Source organism: Amblyomma mixtum, chromosome 2 (genome assembly GCF_055824585.1).
Source record: "Amblyomma mixtum isolate Tamu chromosome 2, ASM5582458v1, whole genome shotgun sequence".
NCBI lineage: Eukaryota > Metazoa > Arthropoda > Arachnida > Ixodida > Ixodidae > Amblyomma > Amblyomma mixtum.
The window spans coordinates 72,590,636-72,614,541 of NC_143013.1; the positions used below are offsets into that span (position 1 = coordinate 72,590,636).

Sequence of the window (23,906 nt, forward strand, 5' to 3'; positions counted from 1 at the left end):
AGAACATGCACCCCGAGCACGACGGAGAACGCAGGGCAGCCCGCGCCAAAGCCCCGCACAAGCTGTACGGCGACAGTTCTGAGGTAGATTACGTGGACGCGGCAGCATACTTGTCGGGCTCCCGCATGGTCCTCGCCGTCGCTGACAATTGGGCCCGATTACTCGCCACGGCCGGGATCGAACCCGCGTCTTCGGGTTCGCTGTCACATAATCGCTGCCACATGCAGACAGCGCAGAGTTGATAGCAGAGCAGAACGTTGGGCCAGTTGGTGTAGCGACATATTCAAGAAAACTTTGCGCAGATTAAAGTTGAAAGATGTGAGAGGAAACATTGAAAGAACACACGGGCGTCGCAGCCATCCTATTGTTTTATTGCTTCTATTTTATACTACTCTCGTGATTCGCTACTAAATAGCGCCATCTACACAAAGAACACGTATTACTATTGTAGTGAAGAAGACGAAGCGCTGCTCTCCTCTTGAGCCTTAGTCACAACACATTTTTGGGGATCCATTCAACAAAATAGCTCCAGTTCTTGTTTTGGACACTGAGCATCTGCTCGTCAACTTCACGCACACTCATGCGGCCTCTAACACAGCAGCGACTGCCAGGAAACGTCCATGGTGGCGGTCATATGCAGCCATCATGTTCTTAGCATCAAACATTTGCTGCGTTAGCTCTGGCACAGTGAGCGCCCTATACTGCTGGCTGCCTCGAGATGCAAGTGGGGCGCAGGAAGGGCAGCTGTCCAGGAACAAGTGGTCGAGATCTCCATTGGTGAGAGCAGTGAGCTTGGGGGTTTGCAAGCGAATGTCATAAAGTGCCTCATTGTCAATGCAGTAGGCTTCATCTGTGCTTTCTACCAGCTGCTGCACGTAGAGGGTGGCATTGTAGGGCTCAGCGACTGCGTCCGAAACGTTTGGAGAGGGGACAACGCAGAAGGTGTTCATGATGCGATCGGGATATTCACTAATCTTTGAGATCAGGAGAGTCACCATGCCAGCCCTGGAGTCATGAAATGAGACGTTCTTAGCGGCAGACTGGGTCTTGGCGTTTGCGTCCACCGCCACAGGTATGGAAGGGGATATAGCACCCGACGTGGCACCGGACGCGGCACTAGACTTTGCACTGGAGGATGTATCGAACGCTGCACCGGACGTGGCACCCATAACACCGACTCGCTCAGCGTTGCCCTGGTTGAATGGCTGTGGTCGCTTCGCTTCCCTGGCCTTTAAATGGTTGCCTTCGTTCTGTGACAGAGGTGGTGCCGAAGATAAGCTGCCTTCGGTGACAAGTGGAGGCGACAACGTGGAAATACTGAGGCCTTGTGCTATTATTCGCCCCTGAGGCATGGCCGAGACAGCTGCAGATTCGGACTCACATCCCGGAGGTACTTCTGTGACGGGGTCTGGAACAATTCGCTTGCCTTGCTCAGCCACTGAAGAAAGAAGTTCGATGGCGTGGACTGATGTAGCTGCCTTTTGCGCTTCTGTCCCCGGTGCGACTGGTGGCAAATTTACGCTCCTCTTTTCTGCGTCTTGCATCTCTTCAGATGCTGATGCTTCTGGCTCAGGGAGGTTAGGTCGATTCGCCATTACCGTCGGCTCGTCCGGCGAGTGGATGCTGGGTACGGTAACAGCCGTGCGTCCGCGTTGCGATCGCTGGTCGTTATCGTTCAGCTCGAGTGCTTGTACCGACGCAGCAGCAGGTTCCTCGCGGGCTTTGGTGCCGTCCGGTGCAAGGTCGCCAGTAGTTGGCAGCGGACCGACGGAACCGTTCATCGCGGTAGTAGGGTTAGGAGCCATGTTGGTCGAAATTGCCTTGGACGATCGGGAATGGCGACGAGTTGCTTTCTTGTCGCCGGTGTCAGATTTCTCGCTTTTCCACTTCTTAGGCATGTGCACAGCAGCTCACAATACGAAAGGGTAGGTCCAAATATTAACAGTCAATGGTATTTTATCCAAGAACTTTTCTAACCGTCGTTCCAGCTTACAGCTCGAATCCGAAGAGCGTGCAGCGCGTGAAAGGCTTCTTCTTCTGTAACGTGAGGACGCAACCGCGCGCTAAGGGAGAATGACGATGGGGACTGTTGTGGCAAAAAAAAAAAGAAAAAAATGGAAGACGCTTAAGCTTCGTCTTAAGGAGTGGAACGCGACAGCGTGCTGCAGCGCTGCGAGGGAGTCCACGGAACGCCATCGCCCGTTCAGCGCGACGCCTTGCCAGTTGGAAACAGCTTTGAACGCAACGCATTTTTGAGGGGAGGAAATGTTCAGCAATTGTCTCACATCTCGGTGGACACCCGAACCCCGCCGTAAGGAAAGGAAGGTAGGTGGGGAAGAGAAATAGAGAGAAAGAGGTGCCTTAATGGAGGAAATAAAAATTGGATTTGAGGCAAAGAAGTTGCAGCAACTGTCTAACATATCTCGATGGACACCTGCAGCCCCGATTATAGGTCGTCGGTTCGAAATCCTGCCGCAAGCTAACTTAATTAGTCAGTTTATGCTGCTCGAAACGCTGAATGATATTACACCATCTGTAACATTATGCGGCAAACGTTGGCATGATAGACTTTTTTTCCGACGCGCGGTGCCGGCAGCTATACAACTACGATGCCGACGGCTTTTCGACCGAACGAACTGTATACGTTGGTGCGTAAACGACTGTGTGTGGGATACTGAAAAGAGCGCCATAGAACTGAGGTCGCGCTCATATTCACAACCACAACATAGCGCATTAACAGCTGTCGTTTAATATCGCGTCATGCATTTGTTGTTTTAGAGCGTAGCTCTTTCGCGCCCGTTTCTGCGTTTCGTGGCGTCACCGTTGTCCGTTGTAACCAGCAGTGGACACCTTAGTCGCGCTTTAAGCTCCGAAACCAATAGAGCGGGAGCTTGGAAAGCAGAGGGCGAAATTGGTGAATTGGTTGGTTGGTTTGGTTGGTTGGTTTATGGGGTTTAACGTCCCAAATCGACTGAGGCTATGAGAGACGCCGTAGTGAAGGGCTCCGGAAATTTGAACCACCTGGGGTTCTTTAACGTGCACTGACATCGCACAGCACACGGGCCTCCAGAATTTCGCCTTCAAGAAATTCAGCCGGCGCGGCCGGGATCGAACCCGCGTCTTTCGGGTCAGCAGCCGAGTGCCGTAACAACTGAGCCAACGCGGCGGGGCAATTGGTTTTTGAGGAAAGCAAATGGCGCACATATCTGTCTCACACATCCCACACCTCGGTGGACATCTGAACCAGAGGGAAGGCGCATAACTGCCCTTTTGGAACGGTGGACACCTCAACCATGCTTTAAGCTTAGTGGCGGTAGTGACAGGTGTGCGCTGCATGCGTTGGCATAGACAGCGTTGTGCCAGAAACGCGGCTCTGAAGCCATAGGCCGTCGCCGCTCGTTGTGTTATTGGCGTTGGCGTTGACCATGTTTTACACTCCGATCTTTTTAGGGAAAGGAAGTGCGCATAACGGCTCCCTGGGTCAGTGGACGCCTGAATCGCGCTTATAGGTACGTGGGGGGATGAGAGAGAGAGATGTGAGCTGCACGCATTGACAAAGTTGTTCCAGAAAGGCGGCGCTAAAGCCATAGGCCATCGGCGTTCATTGTGTTCATTGGCGTTGGCGTTGTCAGCGTTTTACACTCCGATCATTTTAAGGAAAGGAAGGCTATACACAGCTGGCGGCTAGGCACGCCAGCTGTGCGTAGTGACTTCACTTGCTCCTAGCGCATGCGCAGTATGGTCGTGCAAGAGCACGCGAAATGGCGAGGCTGTGGGCAGTGTAGCTCACGCAACAATATATGGCTACGCTCAGATGTTGCTTTCGCAATTCTCCAGGTTTAACCAGAGCTAAAGCAGAGCCAATTTTAAGGCGAAAGCCTTTAATGCCTCATCGTTGTCGACAGAAGGCTGTCAGCAGAGGTGTCGCGCTTTTGACGGGTGTCCATCGAGGTGAGACACTTACTACGTAATTTACTTTCCTCGAATACAATTTTTATGCGAAGCATATTACTAGAGCTACACTACAGCCCGTCGAGCGCGGCGGTGGAGCTACCATTGACCACGTGACCACGTGACGTTTAGCGTGACCACGTGACACCACGTGACAACATGACGTCACAGCAGAGGATAGATGGGCTGCCGGCTCGCGCGGTCGGCCGCGGCGGTGGAGGCTCCACATCAGAGGCGCGGCGGCTGACCACGTGACAACATGACGTGACAGCAGAGGAGAGATGGGCTGCCGGCTCGCGCGGTCGGCCGCGGCGGTGCAGAGGCGGTGCAGCTGACCACGTGACGCTACAGCAGCGGTATAAAGCTGAGCTTGCCTCGCTCTTCTCGCTTCGGCGAGCGCGGCGTCGGCCACTTATGTTTTTTGAGCAGCGTCCGCTCCGGCGGACGCAGTTGTTGCTGCGACGCGCGTCTTTTCTTTCCTTTTTCTCTTTCCTTTGATCTTTTAAGTCTCCTCTGTCTGCACGTGGCAGCGGTGATGGCTCGGCTCGAGCCAGTAAGCAGGCCCGTGCAATTTCCTTTTCATCCTTCTCTCAGTCACAACAACAACAACAGCTCTCCGGGCACTTACGAGGCGGCCAGGTGTTGGGATGCCGCCAAGAAGCAGGGCTGATTTGAACGAGAAGCGAAAGCTTCAGCGTGCCACAGAGACCGATGAAGAGCGGGATGAACGTCTGGCTAAGCGGCGTGCTCAATATGCGGCTCGGCGACAACGTTCTACAACAACTGAAGAACAAAGCGAGGAACTTTACCAAGCCTAGCCATCAATATGCTTCGCATCTGACTAGGCTTAGCCTTAGCTAAGCCTCAGCCATTTTTTTTATTTTCTTCATTACGGCCCCTCTTTCTCTTTCTTCTTTCACTCCCACTTCCTCTGCAACGAGAAATAGAACTGGTATGGACTCCTGCCCATTCAGGGAACGCAGGGAACGAAGCAGCCCACCAACATGCTCGAGGTTTTGTCGGCCGAGCGGTGGGTTGTCGTCCAGGGGGATCCGAGATGGAGGCAGTGATTTCGTACCACGAAATTACCCAATTCTACAAACTCTCTAGAATAATCTATCCTCCCCCGCACAAGTCACTCTCCAAACACCAAGAGGTGGCTTGGAGAAGACTTCAAACCCATTCTTACCCGAACCCGTACATTTACGCCCACATCTACCCCGATCTCATAGACCCCACCTGCAAACACTGCGGTAGCACTGCCACCCTCGATCATATGCTTTGGGACTGCCCGGAGGATCCTCCTCCGGGAGCTCTTATAGAAGCTCCCTCACCAGACGCCTGGGAAGAAGTGCTGCGCAGCTCGGACCCCGCCGTCCAGGCAGGAGCCATCGAGCGCGCCGAAGAGGTCGCCGCCAGCTATCAGCTAACGGCCGCCTGGCCCTTCTGCTAAGCGTCCAGGAACCCTTCTTTTCCGACAATAAAGTTTTCTCTCTCTCTCTCTCTCTCCCACTTCCTCCCTTCCTCTACAAACGGATGACGGGGGTCCATCGAGATATGAGACAGTTACCGCGTAATTTCCTTGCCTCAAATACAATTTTTCTTTTCTTCATTACGGCCCCTCTTTCTCTTTCTTCTTTCACTCCCGTTTCCTCCCTTCCTGTACGGTGCGGTTCAGGTGTCCACCGAGATGACAGAGAATTGCTGCTCCATTTCCTTTCCTAAAAAAATTCGCTGTGGCTTAGCTTGGTTAAGCCCGGTAATTGCGAAAGCAATATCCGTACCTACGCCATAGTACAGCTGGTAGTGTAGCTGGTGGTGGTGCTTGTGGTTAGACTTGTGGTGATGCATCGGTTGTACAATCCAATACAAACCAATCCAATCCAATCTCATTCCATCCCATCCATTCCATTCCAATCCAATGCAATTCAATCCAATCCACAGGGTCCAGCTGGTAGTGTAGCTGGTGGTGGTGCTTGTGGTATAGTGCCTAGGCACAATACTTGTAGTTAGACTTGTGGTGATGCATCGGTTATACAAGCCAAACCAATCCAATCCCATCAAATACAATCCATTCCATTCCATTGCAATCAAATCCAATCCAATGCAATGCAATCAACTCCACTCCAATCCAATCCAATGTAATCTACTCTAATCTAATGTTATAGTGCCTAGAATACTATATTCTAGGCACTATACTAATGTGATCTAGTGTAATCTAATCCAATCCAATCCAGTCCAGTCCTATCCAGTCCAATCCAATCTAATGTAATCCTATGTAATCCAATCTAATCCAACTGATGCAATCAAGGTCAAATGAAGGTCAATGGTGGTCACCGCCGCGGCACGATGGTGGTCACCCTGGAAAGTGCAAGTAGTATTGCTTTCGCAATAAAAGCGAGACATCGCGCCGAACGGGTGGTGGCGTTCCGTGGGCTCCCTGGCAGCGCTACAACACTCTGTCGCGTTCCACTCCTAAAGGCGAAGCTTAAGCGTCATTCATTACCAGTTAATTAGTATTTAGTCATTAATCAGTATATGACAATTGATTAGTAATTGCCATTACTTAGCAATTAGTTATTATGACATTAATTATGTCTGCCGTCATCCAATGGTGATGTCACCAGTACCACAGAGGCAGTCAAAGTGGTGCGACAAACGCTTTCGCCACCCATGGCACCGCACTTGCTCCCCTACGCTTTAGTGGTTTTGAGGAAAGGGAATAGCGTAGTCACTTTCTCACTTTTCGGTGGACACCTGGACTGGTGCAGTAAGGGAAGGTAAAAAAAAAGGTGGGAGCGAAATGGGAGCCGTAGTGGAGGGAGAGAGAGAGAGACTTTAATGAATAGAAGAGAGGTCTGCCCGGTTACGAGCCTTGCTACTCCAGGTAGTGCAGGGCTACGAAAAAAATTCGACCAGCTGGGATCTTTAACGTGCGCTGACAGCAGCCGAATGTGCAGGCCGGGCGATGTATGTTCATGAATCATATATTTTGCATCATCCTGATCCCGCGTGGAATAGGTTTTGAAAGTTATTCAAGCTCGACCGTACGTACTTTACAATTAGCCACAGCAAAACAGCTCTACGAAGTTTTGCAGAAGGTAGAATTTCAGAGGAAGCCAAGCGCATCCTGAAAACGAACCGAATTAACAGAAGAATATTCATAATATGGACACCTACGCGTGAAGCTGTCCCCGGCAACGAGGCTGCGCACGAGCTCGCTCGAAATTTCTACCACCGAGCGTCCGTAGAGCAACCCGAACGCAGAGGATTAAAATATAGCATAGCCACATATAACGAGTTTACTGAACACTGTAAATCACAAAGGGCATTTCCACCCACGGATCCGTCTCTCCGCAACAATGAGGCGCGTATCTGAAGGAGGTTACAAGCTGGAAATCACATCTGACCAGCCTGGGTCTACTTGGCTCAGACCGAGGATGAAAACGACGCGAAATATAAGAACTGCGGAAAAAGGGGCACTCTTGATCACATAATTTGTGAATGCGCCGATTCCCCGGGCGTCGGCATAAACATTAACAGTAGAGAAGCCTGGGAAGTTTTGCTGCGGAGCGAGGACCCCGCCATCCAGCAGCAAGTCACCCGCCTGGCCACTGACTCCGTGAAGCAACAATGTAACTTCACTAGTCCTTGATCTGCGGAGTATCCCTGCCCGCGTCCCAGGCCTGGGTTGCCGGGACCGGGAATCTGGGGGCTCCTTCTCGGTGTATCAATAAAATTTTTATTCATTAATTAATTTACAATGAAAAGAAAATATATTTTGTGTCACCCTTGCTTCCGACACTGCCTTTACGCCTTCTTTTAAACGCAGACAGCCTTGAGAGAGCTTTTTGTGTTCGGTATATATGGCGCCTCTACTCCCTTAGACCCGAACTCTTCCCACCCCTCAGCTTCTATCCTTCTTCCGCGCCGTTTCCCCAGAGTGCACTCTCTGCGGAGAATCGCACGCCACCCTGGACCACAACCTCTTCGGCTACCCTGCTGATCCTCCCCCGCAGGGACAGCCCGCCATCGGTACATGGGAGGAATGGGAGGCCCTCCTTGCGTCGCAGGACCCGGACACGTAACTTCGCTGTGTGAACCGGGGTACCAGGGCCATGGCCCTACGTGGCCTGGACACATGCGCGTAAAGTGAGGGCTGTGCGGTGGCCCTGAGACCTTGCACGGTCCAAACTCGCTTGCATAATAAAGGTTTCCATCCGTCTATCTACTCCCTAAAATTTTTCCCCCTATGAGAGAAGGACAGAAAATTTGGATTTCCAGCCTATCTACCAGCGTCCACGTAAACTACCCAGCTCAACTATTAGCGATATTGTAAATGAGTCCGCCTGTGTGTTGCCTTAAAATTTTTTAAGTACTTTAATTTGTAAAATAACCAACTATCCTGTACTCAGTGATGGCGTGACTTAAGGCTGTGACGTGGAAGGCGTCACAGCCTTCCTCTGGTGATGCGACATCAGATATCTATAAACAGTTACTCTCCTGGAGAAAGAGTATGCAATTGAGTGTCACGTGGTCGTAGAAAGGCATCAATTTCAGAATAGCTGTCATCAGCCTGGAGAATCTGTCACCGAGTATGCAGCTGCTCTCAGAGATTTAGTTAATATTTGCAGCTATCCTTCGCCAGAAGTTACGCTGCAGTAGAGTTACGTGGTCTATTTACGTGAAGTCAAGTGAAGGTCACCCACATCACGATTTGTATCTTTTTCACGGTTTCGACCAGTGAAAAGCCGCCAGAAGAGGTGAAAGAGGCGAATTCACGCGCTGCGGTATTCACGCGGTGTCATAGCACGAAAAAGCGTTTTCCTGCAGAAGCCCGGCCTGAACGAGGAGTGAGAAAGATAATCAAGTGGCATGGCTCAACGGCACCGAGAGACGACTCAGTTTTTCCCGTCGTATGAAGGCGCCACCAATGCAGGTCCTAGCCACGGCGTCGCCGAGCAGACGGTACCGCGACTTAGCCACCCAGGCTACCAGTGGTTCGGTGAGAACGCCTCTCATGGATTCGACTTTCAAAGATTTCAAGACGGGAGGCAACTACGAGCGCAGCCACCTTGGAGAAGAGAGCTGCGGCCCATCGAGACGCTGGGTGTCGAACGTGCGCCCTCTCGGAAGGCAACGCTCTCGGCGCCGAACACCGATGATGAGTCGGGAGGCACCAGCGCAAAGAAGCCGGCCTTTACGGAGAGCGAGAGTGGGACAGACGCGACAGCAAGCAGTACGTACCTGACCACTAGCGATACCAGCGAGGCCAGCACAGCTCAACTGATTCCGCGCAAAAGCGACCACGACTCTAGACCCGGCGAGGCCCGTAGTAGCCGCCTTCACTGGTCTTCATGCGCGCCTGCTATCGGAATCTTGGCCCTCGCCGCGATTCTCGTGATGTCGGTAGTCTCCACCATGGCGGGAACGAATCGCTTGCTTTTCTCGTTCCCGATCAACCGAGTCCGCGAACTGCCGCCGCTGGAAGAGTTCCCTGTTGACGCCGGCCTGAAAGACAACGCGACGACGAAGACCGCGGAGTCCACACAAGGTCGCTGGAGCAAATTCTTCGCTGGCGTCGGCCGCCACCACAACAGAACAGCTACCCCTGTCTTTGAAAATTTGGGGGCCAACGCAAAGCCGGCCACCGCAGCCAGTGATTGGACAAGAAAGGCAAAAGTTCACAGGAAGCCGTTGAGGACGGTGAGGAGAAGCCGTACTACCCGTAAGAAGCCAGCTGACAATTTCCTGAAAGTCGACGCCGAAGCGGCCACCGAGGACTTAATGTCCTTTCCGTCCAGTCATCCGGTGAGTATTAGTGTTTTGTGTTTTGAATACGACAGCGTTAAGGCTCCCGTTGAGCATAAAATCTGGCGTCGTCGTCGGCGCTGTGAGCAAAAAATCCCCGGAGAAGCAGTCTAGGTGGGCCACCTAGGCCACGTGAGCTTGTGGCGCCATCACAACCTGCCCACCGCATTGTGAGAAAACTGACCCACCGTGGCAGGCGGCAGTTAAATTACGAATGATCGGTAGGAGTTGCTCGGGAAGAGTTTAACAAGGCGGCGATAAGGGAATGACGTCGTGATTCGGTGGTTTAAGAACCACTGCTATGGTGGGCATGGGGCATCACGTGCCCCCAAACCATGGTGGGCGCGTGAACACGCATCGTGAAAGCGGTCGCATTCTTCAAGTAGGAAACGCTGGCCGTCAGACCAACTCTTTGTGGATGATACAGCCAGCGATAAATCCTCGCATGAGCTGTTATAATCGCCCCTGACGAACAATGACAGAAGCGGTGTGACTTCAAGCATGATGACGATAAGATGAGCATCTAAACTGTAGGATGGCGCCGCCAGACGCTCGTTGGCTGCCCTTCGGCTGCTAGAGCGCGCTGGGAACCAATCTGTCTACCGCTCGTACTCCCTTTTACTTCCGGGTCACTTTTAGGCGAGCTAGTAGGCATTGTAAAAGCGCTGGGTACGCGGTGTGATTGGGGAGTGAAACCCGTACGAATCGGGCTCCCGATAGCGCAGTGTAAAATATCGAAATAATCCCGCAATACCCCCCCGCGAACTCATTACCTGCATTTCCCTCGCCCCTTTCTACTGCTTTGGGTAACTCGTGGGTATTTTCGTGGCTGCGCTTGCACGCAGAAGCGGCCCATGTGCGGCGCCGTGTTCTACACGTACTGCAACCGCAGCCCACGGCGTCAGTTCCACTTCCTTCGTGCCGCCAACGCGTGCGTAGAAGCGGAGGCTGACGCCTTGCACCTCTGCAACCGGGGCGCCAACAGGTTCGCCTCCATGAGCCACTGCCGCCAGAGCTGCGTCTCTGCCAAGCGCTTGGATGGCGCCTGTTTCGACGAGCCGCTGTTCACAAGCTGCGCAAGGTATGCACACGCGGTCTTCGAATCACTGATGGCCTGGATTCGCTGGTCTCATCTACACGGCGATCACTCCGCTTGTAAGCTTTGGCAGCCACATGCAGAAAGTCATTTGTGGAAAGCATCGACTGGTGACATTGATACTTACGACATCGCAGTGGCCGATGCTGGACCAGGAGTACATGGAATGTCTCTTGACTTGTCTAATTCGCTTGTCACCACCTGCTTCGCGTAAACCCACAGGAAGCTACTAGAGATATGGTACTGCGCCATGGCCCAGCTGATGTCAAGCTCAAGCCATCTAACTATACTAATGTGTGCCTACACCGAGCCTATGTTGAAGACACTTTGTAGCGGGTCTTGAGCCTGATTTAACGAACCCCTCAAATGCCCGCGACCGTATATTAATTGATTTTACGATGTCCTACCATACTCGTATCATATCAGTTATACTACATGACAAAGACGTTCCTATCGACCTTCGAATAGACTGGTTCTGTACCGCGTCCACCAGCGCCCTTTCCTAGCATCGCATCTTATCTCCTGCCTTTCTCTCAGTTATGCCTTGGTGCACTATAGGCACTACTGGCTTCCCGTTTCTCCTTTCCCGATGATGATGATGATGATGATGAAAACTTTATTTGGAGCAAGGGAGTTTTGGACACATAGGTCCTTGGGCCCCCGCACGGCCCGACTGCACTCAAACGTTCATGTCCCGGCGACTCATCACGCTGGCAGCCCGGCATGCGGCGATGGCTTGCTTGGCCGGGTCCTCGGAGCGCAGTAGGGTCTAAACCCTGCTGCTCTCTGTCTCGTATGGGCGACCCTGAGTCGTTAAACTTGTTCAGTTGGATCGTAGCTCGAAACTGCGCTAAATCACCTCAGAATGACTATCCATGTCATGCTATTTTTAAAAAGCTGCACTTGAATATCCAAGAAAGAACATGCGGTATGCACGACAGTCTGATCCTTGTGCCATGCAGGCAAGACGTGCTGTCCAGCTGGTGGCACCTCCGAGGGGAGAAGTGCGTGCCCTGGAGCTTTCCATCAGGCGGCTGTCCGGCGAGCGGAAGTGACGTGTTCCGCACGGTCCAGGAGTGCGAGAAGCACTGCAAAGGCCCAGGTCGGCGCCGGTGCCGGCGTCCCCATGTCGTGTCGTGCACGACGAGCCACCTCAAGTACCCGTTCTTCGCGCATACGCCCCCGGAGGGCGGTCCCTTGCGTTGTCTGCGGTCTTCCATCGAAGCGCTGCAGGAACACCGATGCCTTACCGGCGCCAACCGGTTCCGCAGCCTTGAGGCGTGTCTAGTTTCGTGCCGGAACAGACCTCGGGTCTAAGACGTCCACGATCTAGCTCGCATCTATCCTTGTGTTACGTTCTTTGTGTAACATCGCGCTTTTTGGGGGCTTTTGTGGCTTCCAAACAGTGCGCAGTTCGCGAACATGACAGTGCTTTGGCGCTGATATTTACAAAAAAAATGTTTATTGGAGTTTTTGCTTTGGTTCTTCGAGCGAAGGACCTGACAACAGCATGCAATTGGGAAGTTGGTGTAGTTGGGGAGTAGCTGACACAAGCACCAGGGTGTTGCGTCGACTACTCGTGCGTCCTGCATCAACGCGCTATCTTGTCATCATGCTTTCCATTTGTCATGTTGCAGGTGGGGCAGATGAGTAGCCTGGAAGCCATTATGCGAGAAAAGCTTCTCCAGAAGACAGCACGGTCGCGACTAAGTCTAACACTGATTTATCTTGACGTCGGGGAAACAGCTGTTCGTACGCGATAAGCTCTCGCACGGCCTTTCCCCTAGATGCTCAAGTGCACTTACTGGCACTAAAGCAATAGGTGCGGCACGATGATTCACCGAGTACACCCAAGGTTTCTTTGCGTTAACCTATTTCTGCCACGACATTTCCATAGAGCACAGTTTAAAAACGCGGAAGCGGCTTAGAAAACATGCAAGGAGCAGAGTAGGAATGCTTCACCTGAGGCCACTGCCAGTACCACATATGCATAGCTATATACGACCAGTGCGTGCACGATGATGCAGTGTTTGGAGAAGTGTAGAGGGGCGAGGCGGTGTGGATGAAGACTTGGGACATCGTACGACCCGTACTGGAGTGCGTGGCGAAGAAACACTGTGCTTCAGCCTCCTTCCTCCATGGGAATTTGGATCGCTGTGTGGCCCAGTTTTTTTTTTTTCGGATTGGAGCCGAGGTAGGTTACCTTATAGAATCGTTTAAATCCGTAGAGCCAACTTTAGCACTTTCTTGTGGCCGGTGTAACCTGAGCGGAATATTGTGTCACACCGGTGGGTCAGGAAGAATTGCAAGAAGGCGAAAACTAAGGTAAAAAAGAGAATTAGCCTGGACGATCGCTGTGTTCATTTTACCAGCCAGAAGATGACACGAGTTGTGTCACTCCTGACACCTGCCGGCCAGTATAATTATCATACCAGAATATGTAACGTGAAAGAATTTGCATGTTTACGTCACCACGGCTGATAACACGCCAAATGCGTGTTGTCATCGCATTTTCGGTCGATTAAAAAAGCGCCATTTTTAGTGACAGACTAATTTTACGGTGACGCAATATTAATCTTAAATCGTCCATTTTCAGCTGCCTTATCCTCGCGGTCGCCCAACAAAGCTTCCAGGAATCAATATTATTTCAGGCAGAAATTTAGAAGCTTCATGTTCGTGTACATGACGTCTGTGCAATTCTGAAACAAAACGACGTTTCCCTACCGAAGAGCAGTTGTCACCACGCTAAACGAAGGCGCCGGCATCCATCACGCTATCCTGGCCGCCATGAAGAAGAAAAGTTTATTATCTTGGTGGGCTGTTCTTACGGACGCTAAATCTAGCATCTTTGCAATAGTTTGTGTTTTATTTTGCCCTCTCTTGATCTAGTTGCAATGATCATTTTACATGTTCGACTAAAGTTACCTGGTCTGCTAAATTTCTGGCAAATGTTAGCCGCGGAGGTTAGAGTTAGTAATTTATGCCGTTAAGTATTTTGATTCTGGCCAATCGAGTGAAATATATCAGGGAGAATTTATATTCTTTAGCACAGCACAGGCCTAATTCTGAGACTCGAGCCCGGCCAGCATCTCAGGCTCAAAGGTAAAGACCAGTCTAGTGCCACGACTTGAAGCCCCGGCCCGAGCTCGCTGAAGTACCATATTACTGGATCCGGCCCGCCTGCCAAATGCTGCATGAGGCCCGCCCCGGGTCCGTTGCCGCAGCAGCGCCAGGGGTAAATTGTTCACTTTGGACAAGTAGACTAGTACTGGTTTATGGGGGTTTGACGTCACAAAGCGACTCAGGCATTGAAGGAAGCCGTAGTGAAGGGCTCCTGAAATTTCGACCACCTGGGTTTCTATATAACGTGCACTGACATCGCACAGTGCACGGGCCTCTAGAACTCCGCCTCCATCGAAATTCCACCGCCGCGGCTGGAATCGAACCCGCGTCTTTCGGATCAGCAGCCGAGCACCATAACCACTGAGCCACCGCGGCGGCGCGACTCGTGCTATAGACAAGAAGTGGCCGGAAAATGCGAACAGATTGCTAAAACGGTTGAAGGATGAGCTTGTCAAACACAAAAAGAACGTGACGTTAAGGCTGGTTCGCCCGCAAGACTTTTTTTTCAGCTCAATTTATTTATTTCACGACATACATGGTAGGAACTCGGGCAAAAAGCTGCTCGAGGTAGCTTGACTGGGCCCAAGAAACCACAGCAAGGTAGGGCAGCGTGAAGATGCGAATACTAGAGGAAAAACAAAAGCAAATATAACAACGATACTGACATGTTCATACATGAGGACAGTCATATAAAGCAAGTAGTTAGACAAGTATTTAGTATTAGAACAGTGCAATAAGTGTTGAGTAAGCATAAGGTCATTAGATGGTGTCACAAAATTCGGCGCATTTTTGAAGCAAACAAAGAAAAACAGCGCCGCGCGGACGCGTCTCGCCGGCGCGGGCCGAACGGGAGAGGAGGAAACCCCCGCGGAGCGCCTAGCCTGTGAGCGTGTGCTCCCTCTCCCCTCCACCACCTCTCACCGACGCGGCGTGTGCCGAGGGAATGAGTCATCCACGCCGAATTCTCTGGAACATACGAGTTGCTTCTACAGCTGACGGGGGGAAAGGGCGTAGCCTTGCGTGCACTAAGACACGTCCCCCTCGCCCGTCGGCGACGGCGCCACTCAAGAACACGCTGGAATCTTCGAGATGCGACCCCCTACCTCTGACCAATGGGGACGCGCGGCCAGTGAGAAGAGGGAAGGGAGACAGCACTGCCAATGCTGCGTGTATGTGCGCGCCTACTCTGGCGCGTAGAACAAACAGACGTGGAAGTGAGTCTATAAAAGAAGGCGTTGACCGCTATCAGTCAGTCAAACCTAGTGGAGTATCTGTTCTCGCTTCGGCGAGCGCGGCTTCGGCCGCTTCTTTTTGAGCAGCGTCCGCTCCGGCGGACGCAGTTGTTGCTGCGACGCGCGTCTTTCCTTTTTCTCTTTCCTCTGATCTTTTAACTCTCCTCTATCTGCACGTGGCAGCGGTGGTGGCTTGGCTCGAGCCAGTAGCAGGCCCGTGCAATTTCCTCTTCATCCTTCTCTCAGTCACAACAACTATCAGTCAGTCCGGACCGCCGTTTAAGCTTCATCGAAGCGCGCCCGTTCGACTCCCGGGAAAACACCACTCGGCCTGCATCGGACCAACGAGACAACGTTCGCCAGTCTGCGGGACGGCATCGTCGTGGAACTCTGGTCGTCGGACTGCCGCAGTGCCCGGTGAACAAATTGTGTTTTGTTTGTTTACCTCTCTCTGTTGTGTTAGTGCACTTTAGGTGCAATATTGCCTGAATTGTATTCTCTCTCTCGAGTTTAACTTTGCACGAATTGCATTGTTTGTTAATCACTTGGTATGTGTTTGTACGAATGATTGTGAAATCATCTGTATCGTCTCAATTGCTGTATAAACTTTGTTATTGTTTGTGAACCTTTGGCTCCGACCCATTCTCTGGCTTGCGACCAGCGAAAGCTGGGCACCGAACGCCCAAAAACCTCTTGTCACTTGGTAGCTGGTCTCCGCTGAGTTTGCCACGCTGAGTCGAGGGCATCTCCTTTGAGTCCGAAACTGCTACCCCCACACGCTCTAAGGGTGTCTGGGAGCTTCCCACGTAAAAGTGCGCGAAGTCTGGGTGACAGATGGTCATTACGGATACAGTAGAGACACCACTTGAAATTTCAATATTTAAAGCAAATTTCAATATCAAGTTATACATATTCTAATGTCGCACATAGAGGAAAGCATATTGCACCTATAAGTGCAAATAAAAAAAGGAAAAATTAGCTTATGCATGATTAAGAAAGTATCAATAACATAAAACGCAACAAAATCAATAACATTTTTCAAGTAAACAATATTCAAGGCAGTGTTTAAATGTTTATGTCATAGCGGGTCAAGAAATTGCTGGCTCAACTGGTTTATCGTAGTCTTTGTGTGAAATATGTACGTGTTAAGAACTGAAGGAAGATTATGGGTTAGTGACTGATGTTTATAATTAGTTAGAAAGCGCGGAATGTACCATATATTAGTGCTTCTAGTAGAAACCATATGTTCGTGGCGCTGTAGTGATGCGGTCGCAATTATAAAGTTATGAAATGGTCTGTTTGAAGAATAAAACGTACGCAAAATTCTAAAGTCGTACAAGGATATCACGGGGATTATTGCCGGGAGGGGAGGGATTATGTAAACAGGTAAAATGCTCCAGGAGAGCGCGTCGCGCTAATCAGCTAGGCACGGGTAGATCGATAGGGCAAGGCGACTTCTGCGATGAATGGAAAGATATTTGGGGGGCGCCCTTTCTCCTTCCTGGGGCGACTGTACAATACCCCTCAGTCGGATAACATAGCAGACCACGCTCAAGATGGGAGCAGCTGGCCCCTTCCGCCGCGTGCACTGGGCTAGAGGCCGCCGTTCCGCCTGGTTTGATGTGGCACATAGGATAGGATAGGATAACTTTATTTGGCTCCAGCACAAGTGCTTTTTTTTTATGTGGTCAGATGAGTCCATCCGCAACGGTCGGTTGCCCCTATTCCAGGGCTCCGCTGGATGCTGCCGTCAGCTGAGCTCGCCGTATCAAACCGATCTGGTCATCGCGGCAGTCGCTGGAGAGCAGACCCTCCCATTGCTCCACACTTGGGTTTTGTATAACTGGGACGATGTCGACTTTTTGACATGCCCATGTGATGTGATACAGTGTAGGTTTTTCATGGCACCACGGACAATTGTGTGCGTAAAGTGTGGGGTGAATTTTACTTAGTGTGTTTATATTTGGATATGACCCCGTTTGAAGTTGTCTCCATGTGACAGCCTCTTCTTTGTTTAAAGATTTGTGCGGTGGTGGGTAGCGCATCCTGCTGCCTTTGTAGTTGTTGAGTATGGCCGAGTATTCCTGAGGTACTGGCAGGGATTCCTCAAGGTCGTTGACGTTGGATGCTCGGTAGTTAGTATATCCTCGAGCTATCCTGTCTGCCTCTTGGTTTCCTGCCACCCCCGTGTGCCCCGGTACCCAGATGATCTTATGTTTGATCGGCTTGTGTGGTTTTGCATGTGTTTGTTGCGTCTTACAGTCTACAGAGCGGAGTATGCGGAGCGCTCTGTGACCGACTCTGCCGCAAAGATAGTTGCGGCAGGCTGCTTGTGAATCAGTAAGAATTGTCAGTGGCCGCCCAGTCCGATAGCCCTCCGCTGCCGCTAGAGCGACGGCCGCTTCTTCAGCCTCAGCTATCGTGCAGTCTTGCAGGGAGGCGCTGGTAATCTCGTGTAATTCCGAGTTGACTACAGTTGCCACTGCGTTGTTGGTGCCTTGTCCCCTAGTCATGGCATATGTGGCAGCGTCGACATACACTGTTGTATCCTGGGATGCGTGTGTTTTCTGTAAGCGGTCGGCCCTTGCCTCTCTTCGGTCTTTGTGGAGGTTCGGGTCCATGTTTCTTGGTATTGGTGCCACCCTGAGCGTGCTGCGGTACTCATCGGGGATCGTTTTAGTTCTCAATATTTCTCGAATTTGTTCGGTGTAGCCCAGTTTCTTTAAAAGAACTCTGCCTGTGGGGGTCTGCTGTAGTCTGCGCATTTGGGCAACATGCTGCGCTTCCCGTAATTCCTCGAACGTGTTGTGCAGTCCCAAGGCTAAGAGCTTTTCAGTTGAGGTGTTATGGGGTAGTCGAAGCGCGGTTTTATACTCTTTGCGTAAAATCGCGTCCGCCTGTTGTATTTCACTTTTGATATGATTGTAGTACGGGAGACTGTATGTCGCCCGGCTGACCACTAGGCTCCTGACCAGCTTGAGTGTGTCTTCTTCTCGCATGCCATGACGTCTGTGTGAGATGCGCGTAATCATGCGGGCCACTTGGAGTGTAGATGCCTTTAATAGCGCAAGGGTGTGAGTACAGCGTTGATTTGACTGTATCCACATCCCTAGTACCCGTATGAGTGTCTTCTCTGGTATTGGTTCTCCTTCGAGGTAAACTTGTAGTCGAAGTTCTTTACTGATAGGGACTGTTCGGTTCCGTTTTCCTCTCCAAACCCGTAAGAGCTCAGATTTTTCGGTCAAGCATGCTAGCCCTCTTGCTTTGACATAGTTTTCAACGCAGGTGGCCGCTTCTTGTAGCCTATCCTCTTTCTCGCCGAGTGAGCCAGTGTTAGTCCATATTGTGATGTCGTCGGCATAAATGGCATGGTGGATGTCGTCAATTTCTTTTAGTTGCTTCGCCAGTCCGATCATGGCCACGTTGAATAGCGTGGGTGAAATGACCGACCCTTGAGGTGTTCCCTTGTTAGGAGTTCGAAACTTCTCGGACCGAAGTTCTCCTATACCGATGGTTGCAGTTCTGTTGGATAGAAATGCTTTGACGAAGCTGTGAATCCTGCGCCCGCAGTTCAGGTTGTCCAGGCCCGTAAGGATTGCTTCGTGGCTCACATTGTCAAAAGCCCCTTTGATGTCTAGGGCCATTATCACGTTTTCTCCGTCCCGAGGAACGTTCCGAAGTACACCTTCATATAATTGGAGGAGTACGTCTTGAGCTGATAATTTTGCTCTAAAGCCGAACATGCTGTGAGGGATCAGTTCGTTGTCTTCCATGTAGTTTTGAAGTCTCTGCGTTACCACTCGCTCGTATAGTTTTCCCAGGCATGACGTAAGCGAGATCGGCCTGAGGTTTTCTATCTGCAGTTTCTTGTAAACAGTGGCGTGCTGCCTCCGCGAGACACACTATGAAATACGATGCGCCACTGTCGTATTCATGTAAACGCGACTACTGAAGAGTTCAAGTGACACGCCTCCGAGCCGAGCGAGACGCGCAACAAGGGACCTCCGCCTCCCGCGCAACGACATGTAGGAACTCGGTCAAAGCTACCGTCAAACCCCCCACACGAGGCCGCATCCGCGTAAACTAGCAAAGAGGAAGGGAAAAACGGCGTCTTCATCGCTTCCGCGGAATCCTCGTCTCCGATCGCCTACAGACGTCGCCAAACCACCTCGCCCTTAAGCGTTCTTCGTCGCGAGAGTAAATTATTCTTCCACTCCGCTGTCGCCAAACAAGGACGAAAAAAAGAATAAAAGCGTACAGCATTGCTGTGAAAACACAGACCGTGATCTGAGCTTGAGCCGGGGCTCACAACTCTGACCATTACCTGAATGTGTGCCTGAGCGAGCCGGCTCATGAGTGAGTCCGACGACCTATGGTTGCCGAAAACATGGGAATGGCCTGGCACTCTCGCAATTAGCGTCTTCGCGAACGGCAGCGCAGCGTGGTGCTTTTACGCTCTTCGCGTCGTCTGCCACTTGTGCTAACGTTATCTACTCGCTGCTGCATGCAAACCGCGTTAACAATACCCAGCTAAATACTCATCGTCAGAGCAGCAGCATGACTACGCCCACTGCAGTGCAAAGGCCTCTCCCATGTCTATCAAATTAACCCTGCCCTTTACCAGCAGCGACCTCCGTATCTCCACAAGCTTCTTAATCTCATCCTCCTATCCAACTGCCGCACCTTGCTACACTTGCCTTCTCTTGTAATCCACTCCATTACCCTTAATGGCCAGCGGTTATCTTGCCTTCGCATTTCATGCCCTGCCCAAGCCCATTTCCTACTCTTGATTTCGACTAGGATGTAATTAACAAGCGTTTGTTCCCTCACCCACTCCGCCCGCTTCCGGTGTCTTTGTTACTCCTATTTTCCTTTCCACAGCTCGCTGCGTTGTCCTTAACTTATTCTGAACCATTTTCGTTAGCCTCTACGTTTCTCCCTTGTAGATGAATACCGGTAAGATACAGTTGTTTTGTACTTTTCTCTTGAGGGATATTGCGACTGCCATTCATGATCTGAGAGAACCTGTCATATGCGCTTCACCCCATTCTTATTCGTTATTTCCCTCTCATGATCCGGATCAGTGGCCACTACCTGCCCTAAGTAGACGTATTCCCTTACCACTTTCAGAACCGCGCTACCAAAGAAATTTTAAATTCCTTTGAACAGCAGGAAAGACACCGAACAGCGGGAGTTGTTTAAGGCGAGAATTTTTAGTCGTACGCGATTACTTGCAGAGTGGGAGCAATACGTTAATGGATAAAGTTTCACAGGGTATGTGAGCGGAACTGCTGCGTGCGCGTACTTATTACCCCGTTTGCACGCACTCTGTGTTCCTTCAGCAGCACCCAATGTCCGCTCTAAAGTCGACCTTATAATAGTGTCTACAGTGCCATGGAGTCCATTGCCTCGAGAAACGGTTCGGTGAGGGAGACACTGGAGAAGTAGGCAAGCATGCCCATGCTGATTGACAGGGGCAGCGCCGGCAAGGGCTTCTGCAACAGCACCAGCAGGGTGAGCGTGAGGAAGATGCCCACTATGATGGACATGTAGCAGGCCACCACAGTAGCAACACTACCGTGCCTGGAGGCCTTGCCTACGAGAACGCTGTAGAAGATGAAGTCTCCCAAGCCCATCTTCATGCCCCGGTCACCGGACGTGTCGTCCGTTGGCGGCTCGTGCGTGTTCGGTCTAGCACCGTCGGCACCCCGGAGTTGGATAATGTGCTGACGACAGGTTCCGCAAACACGGCTGTTACCGACCGGAACGAAAGAAGGGGCTTGATGTCGCTGGGCATCGGAGAGGTTACGGTCAAATATAGTATGGAACCTTCTTGGATTCTGCCCAGCTGACTCCCGCTGTTTCGGGGGGCCTCTGGTGTTTTTGTCCGGCGTAGAACTAGTGGCGCCAGAGCTCGTCTTGGCATTTGATGCATCGTAGACTCCTGGAAGCAATTGCACACAAATGGAATTTTCAACCGGGTGCACACCTACCGCTGCTGCTTTACGTGCAGAGGACGCGGTTAAGGTTTCGTCGTTTGTCAACCGAACCAGCGAGTACGAAGTTTCTGGCATGGCAGGCAGTGTGTTTTTGTGTTCGTCATCGGGTAGGCAGCAAGATGGTGTCCTTGACGTGGTAGTGTGCACGCCGTGATCATTCGTGACATCCAGCAGCTCGGCGTCGACCAGCTTGAGAGAAGGCATCGGGATACACGATTTCTCGACTGTTTGCAGGCAGCGATGAGTGCTGGCAGTCGCCGGCGAACAAGGGGCGCATACGTGGGTCATACTGGCGGTGCGTTCGCCAACGTCGTAGCACCATGCCGAAGTGGAGAAGATGAGGGCGGGAAAAAGCGGCTCGTTGCGTTCGCTGGCCGTCTCGAGGAGCATTCGAAGAGGCCCCACAACGCACAGCACAGCGAACACGTCCCAGATGGAGATGAGGACCAGGAGGATCCAGGAGGTCCACTCAGGGAGGGACTCTTCTATGGCGATGGCCATGAGCACGGATGTGTATATGAGGTATCCTTGCTGCATCAGGAATGGTCCCTTGAAGTAGAGCGCCGCGATGCCGGTTATGCCCACGTTCCACGTGATAAGTGAGGAAGTCACGTGGTCCACCGCTACGTTGAAGTAAAAGAGCAGCCGCCCACCGTAGTAGTAGCCCGTGGCGAAGAGCAAGATAGCCGAGCCAGTCATCAGCCACGCCTGCAGGAGCGGGAGTGTTTTCAGCGACGCACACAGAATACACATGAAATTAAACTCCGCAAGTTTTAGATCTAAACCAAAGCACCTTGCTTTAGCTGCGAACACTGGTGAAATGTGATTCCTGTAACAGCATGTATTCTCATTAACCTACTGGCACAGAGTGAAAGCACGCTAATTGGTGCTCAGTAGCGCACCTTTGAAAAAAATTATTACGGCAGTGGCGCGACAGGCCGCAGTCGGAGAGCATCATTCATGTGGCATTGAAAACATTTTTGGAGGGGTCTCTGACAAAAACGGCTGAAAAATTAAGCCTAAATAACGTTGCGTTCCATACTGTTTCATCATTTGAGATTATAATTTGATTCTCGTAACTAGACTAAAGTCTCAAAACTGATTGTGTCACGAGTTTCGGTTTCTGTTTATTAAATTGACTCTGTGCTTGTCTATGTGTAAGTGTGTTGTTATTGGATGTTAATTATCACGTGGTTATCCCCTTACATAAACCCATCCCGCCTGAAGAAAACGCCTTCCGTCATGTAATCCTGAGTCTCGACTCTTATTGCGGCCGCCCAGGTCGATATCGCAGTAGGGTCACGACTCTAAAAGATGGTCGGCCGCTCGGTACCGGACTTACGCGCGGGCCAGCTGAAATTTCCCGCGAGGATGGGCAGGAGCTACTGTGCTATCTTGCTCACCTGTATGATTCGGTAGTGGCCGCCCTTGTAGAGCAGCACCAGGGTGCAGTTGACGATCATGATGACCGCGAGGAAGCTGAAGGCGTTCGCGAACGAGCCCATCATCATGACAGGCTCTCCACTGTCGCCTTCATCGTCCCCGCCCTGGTAGCGCACGTAGCCCAGCTGCATGTTATCGTTGCGGCTGCTCTCGAGTGCCCGTATGAGCACGCTCACTGTAAGCATGCAGATGGAGACGGCCGTGACAAGAGTAATGACTTGACTCAAGATCTCCTCATACAGCCTTCCCAAAAAACTGACTGCACGTTGAGTATCCATGAGGGCTCCAGTGGACGGAATGAGCGCACGCGCCGTCCGTTGGAATTATTTCTCCTCGTCTTCTTCGATTCCTCCCAAGACGGGTAGCCGACGACGAAGCAGCGACAAAAGGGTATTGTTTTTGCAATATACGTGGTTTTGGTTCTGGTTTCAGTTTAGTGGATCGTCTTGTGTCTTGTCCTTGCAGGTGTATACTTGGGAAATGGCTACTTAGTTTCACATGACCTGCCACAATAAATAGCATAAATAGTGTGTCCTGGCCAAATAAAGGTTCAGCGTACCACTCTCCAGTAAGCCTCGTATCCGTTCCTCCGAGCTTCATCCCCAGCAGTTTTTCGCTCAATGCAGTACCCTTTTAGTAAGTGGCAAAGCAACTTAACGAACATGCATTACAGAATGAAAGACAACGTTCAGCGCGTGTGCTGTATTTCTTTCTGTCTTCAGTGTTCGTTGTGCTGCCTTGCGTCTCCAACTAGCCTGAATTGTCACTCCACAGTGTTTTTATTTAGAAGTCTTCCGATGAGCTCAGAGGAACCAGCGCAAAAAAGGACAACGAACAAGGAAGAAGAAGGACGGCGCGGACAGAGGCGCTGTCCTCTTTCCGTGTCGTCCTTCTTCTTCCTCGTCCATAGTCCTTTTCTGCGCTGGTTCCTCTGAAAGCATGGGTAACCAACTAGCCCAACAACAAGTTTTGCTGATCTTCCGATTAACGTTTTCCCTGGTATTACTTGTCTTTTCAGCCTGCTTGGTGGCTATAGAGATTTGCGGACACTAAGGATAGTTTGAAGTAAAACTACATTGATTCCGAGCTGTAGCGCACCAAAAGACAAGGGATGATGAACGAGATGACGCATTGCCGCGACATCAAATTACATGCGTATAATCAACAGCATCGAAGGTAAGGGAGTTCCTTTGGAGCGTAAGCTCTACTCCTCCCTTGCAAAGCCTCAAGGTCATGTCGCTCCGAAGAATG

At 51.3% G+C, this 23,906-nt stretch overlaps 2 protein-coding genes and 1 pseudogene across 2 annotated transcripts; 1 reads left to right on the forward strand and 2 right to left on the reverse strand.

Annotated features, from left to right (window-relative positions):
* Positions 1 to 350: 350 nt before the first annotated feature.
* On the reverse strand, positions 351 to 2,214 carry LOC149359715 (uncharacterized; annotated as a pseudogene).
* Positions 2,215 to 8,561: 6,347 nt separating this feature from the next.
* On the forward strand, positions 8,562 to 12,302 carry LOC149359716 (uncharacterized). Its single transcript, XM_089569118.1, has 3 exons — positions 8,562 to 9,762; positions 10,608 to 10,843; positions 11,821 to 12,302. The coding sequence occupies exons 1-3, from the start codon at positions 8,827 to 8,829 to the stop codon at positions 12,173 to 12,175; spliced, it is 1,527 nt and encodes a 508-aa protein (XP_089425244.1). The 5' UTR covers positions 8,562 to 8,826; the 3' UTR covers positions 12,176 to 12,302.
* An 8,295-nt stretch (positions 12,303 to 20,597) lies between these two features.
* LOC149359717 (presenilin-1-like) lies at positions 20,598 to 22,933 on the reverse strand. The gene is made up of 3 exons (XM_089569119.1): positions 22,616 to 22,933; positions 21,471 to 21,920; positions 20,598 to 21,401 (listed from the first exon to the last, which is right to left on the reverse strand). Exons 1-3 carry the CDS (start codon positions 22,931 to 22,933, stop codon positions 20,598 to 20,600), a joined length of 1,572 nt encoding a protein of 523 aa, XP_089425245.1.
* Positions 22,934 to 23,906: the final 973 nt, after the last annotated feature.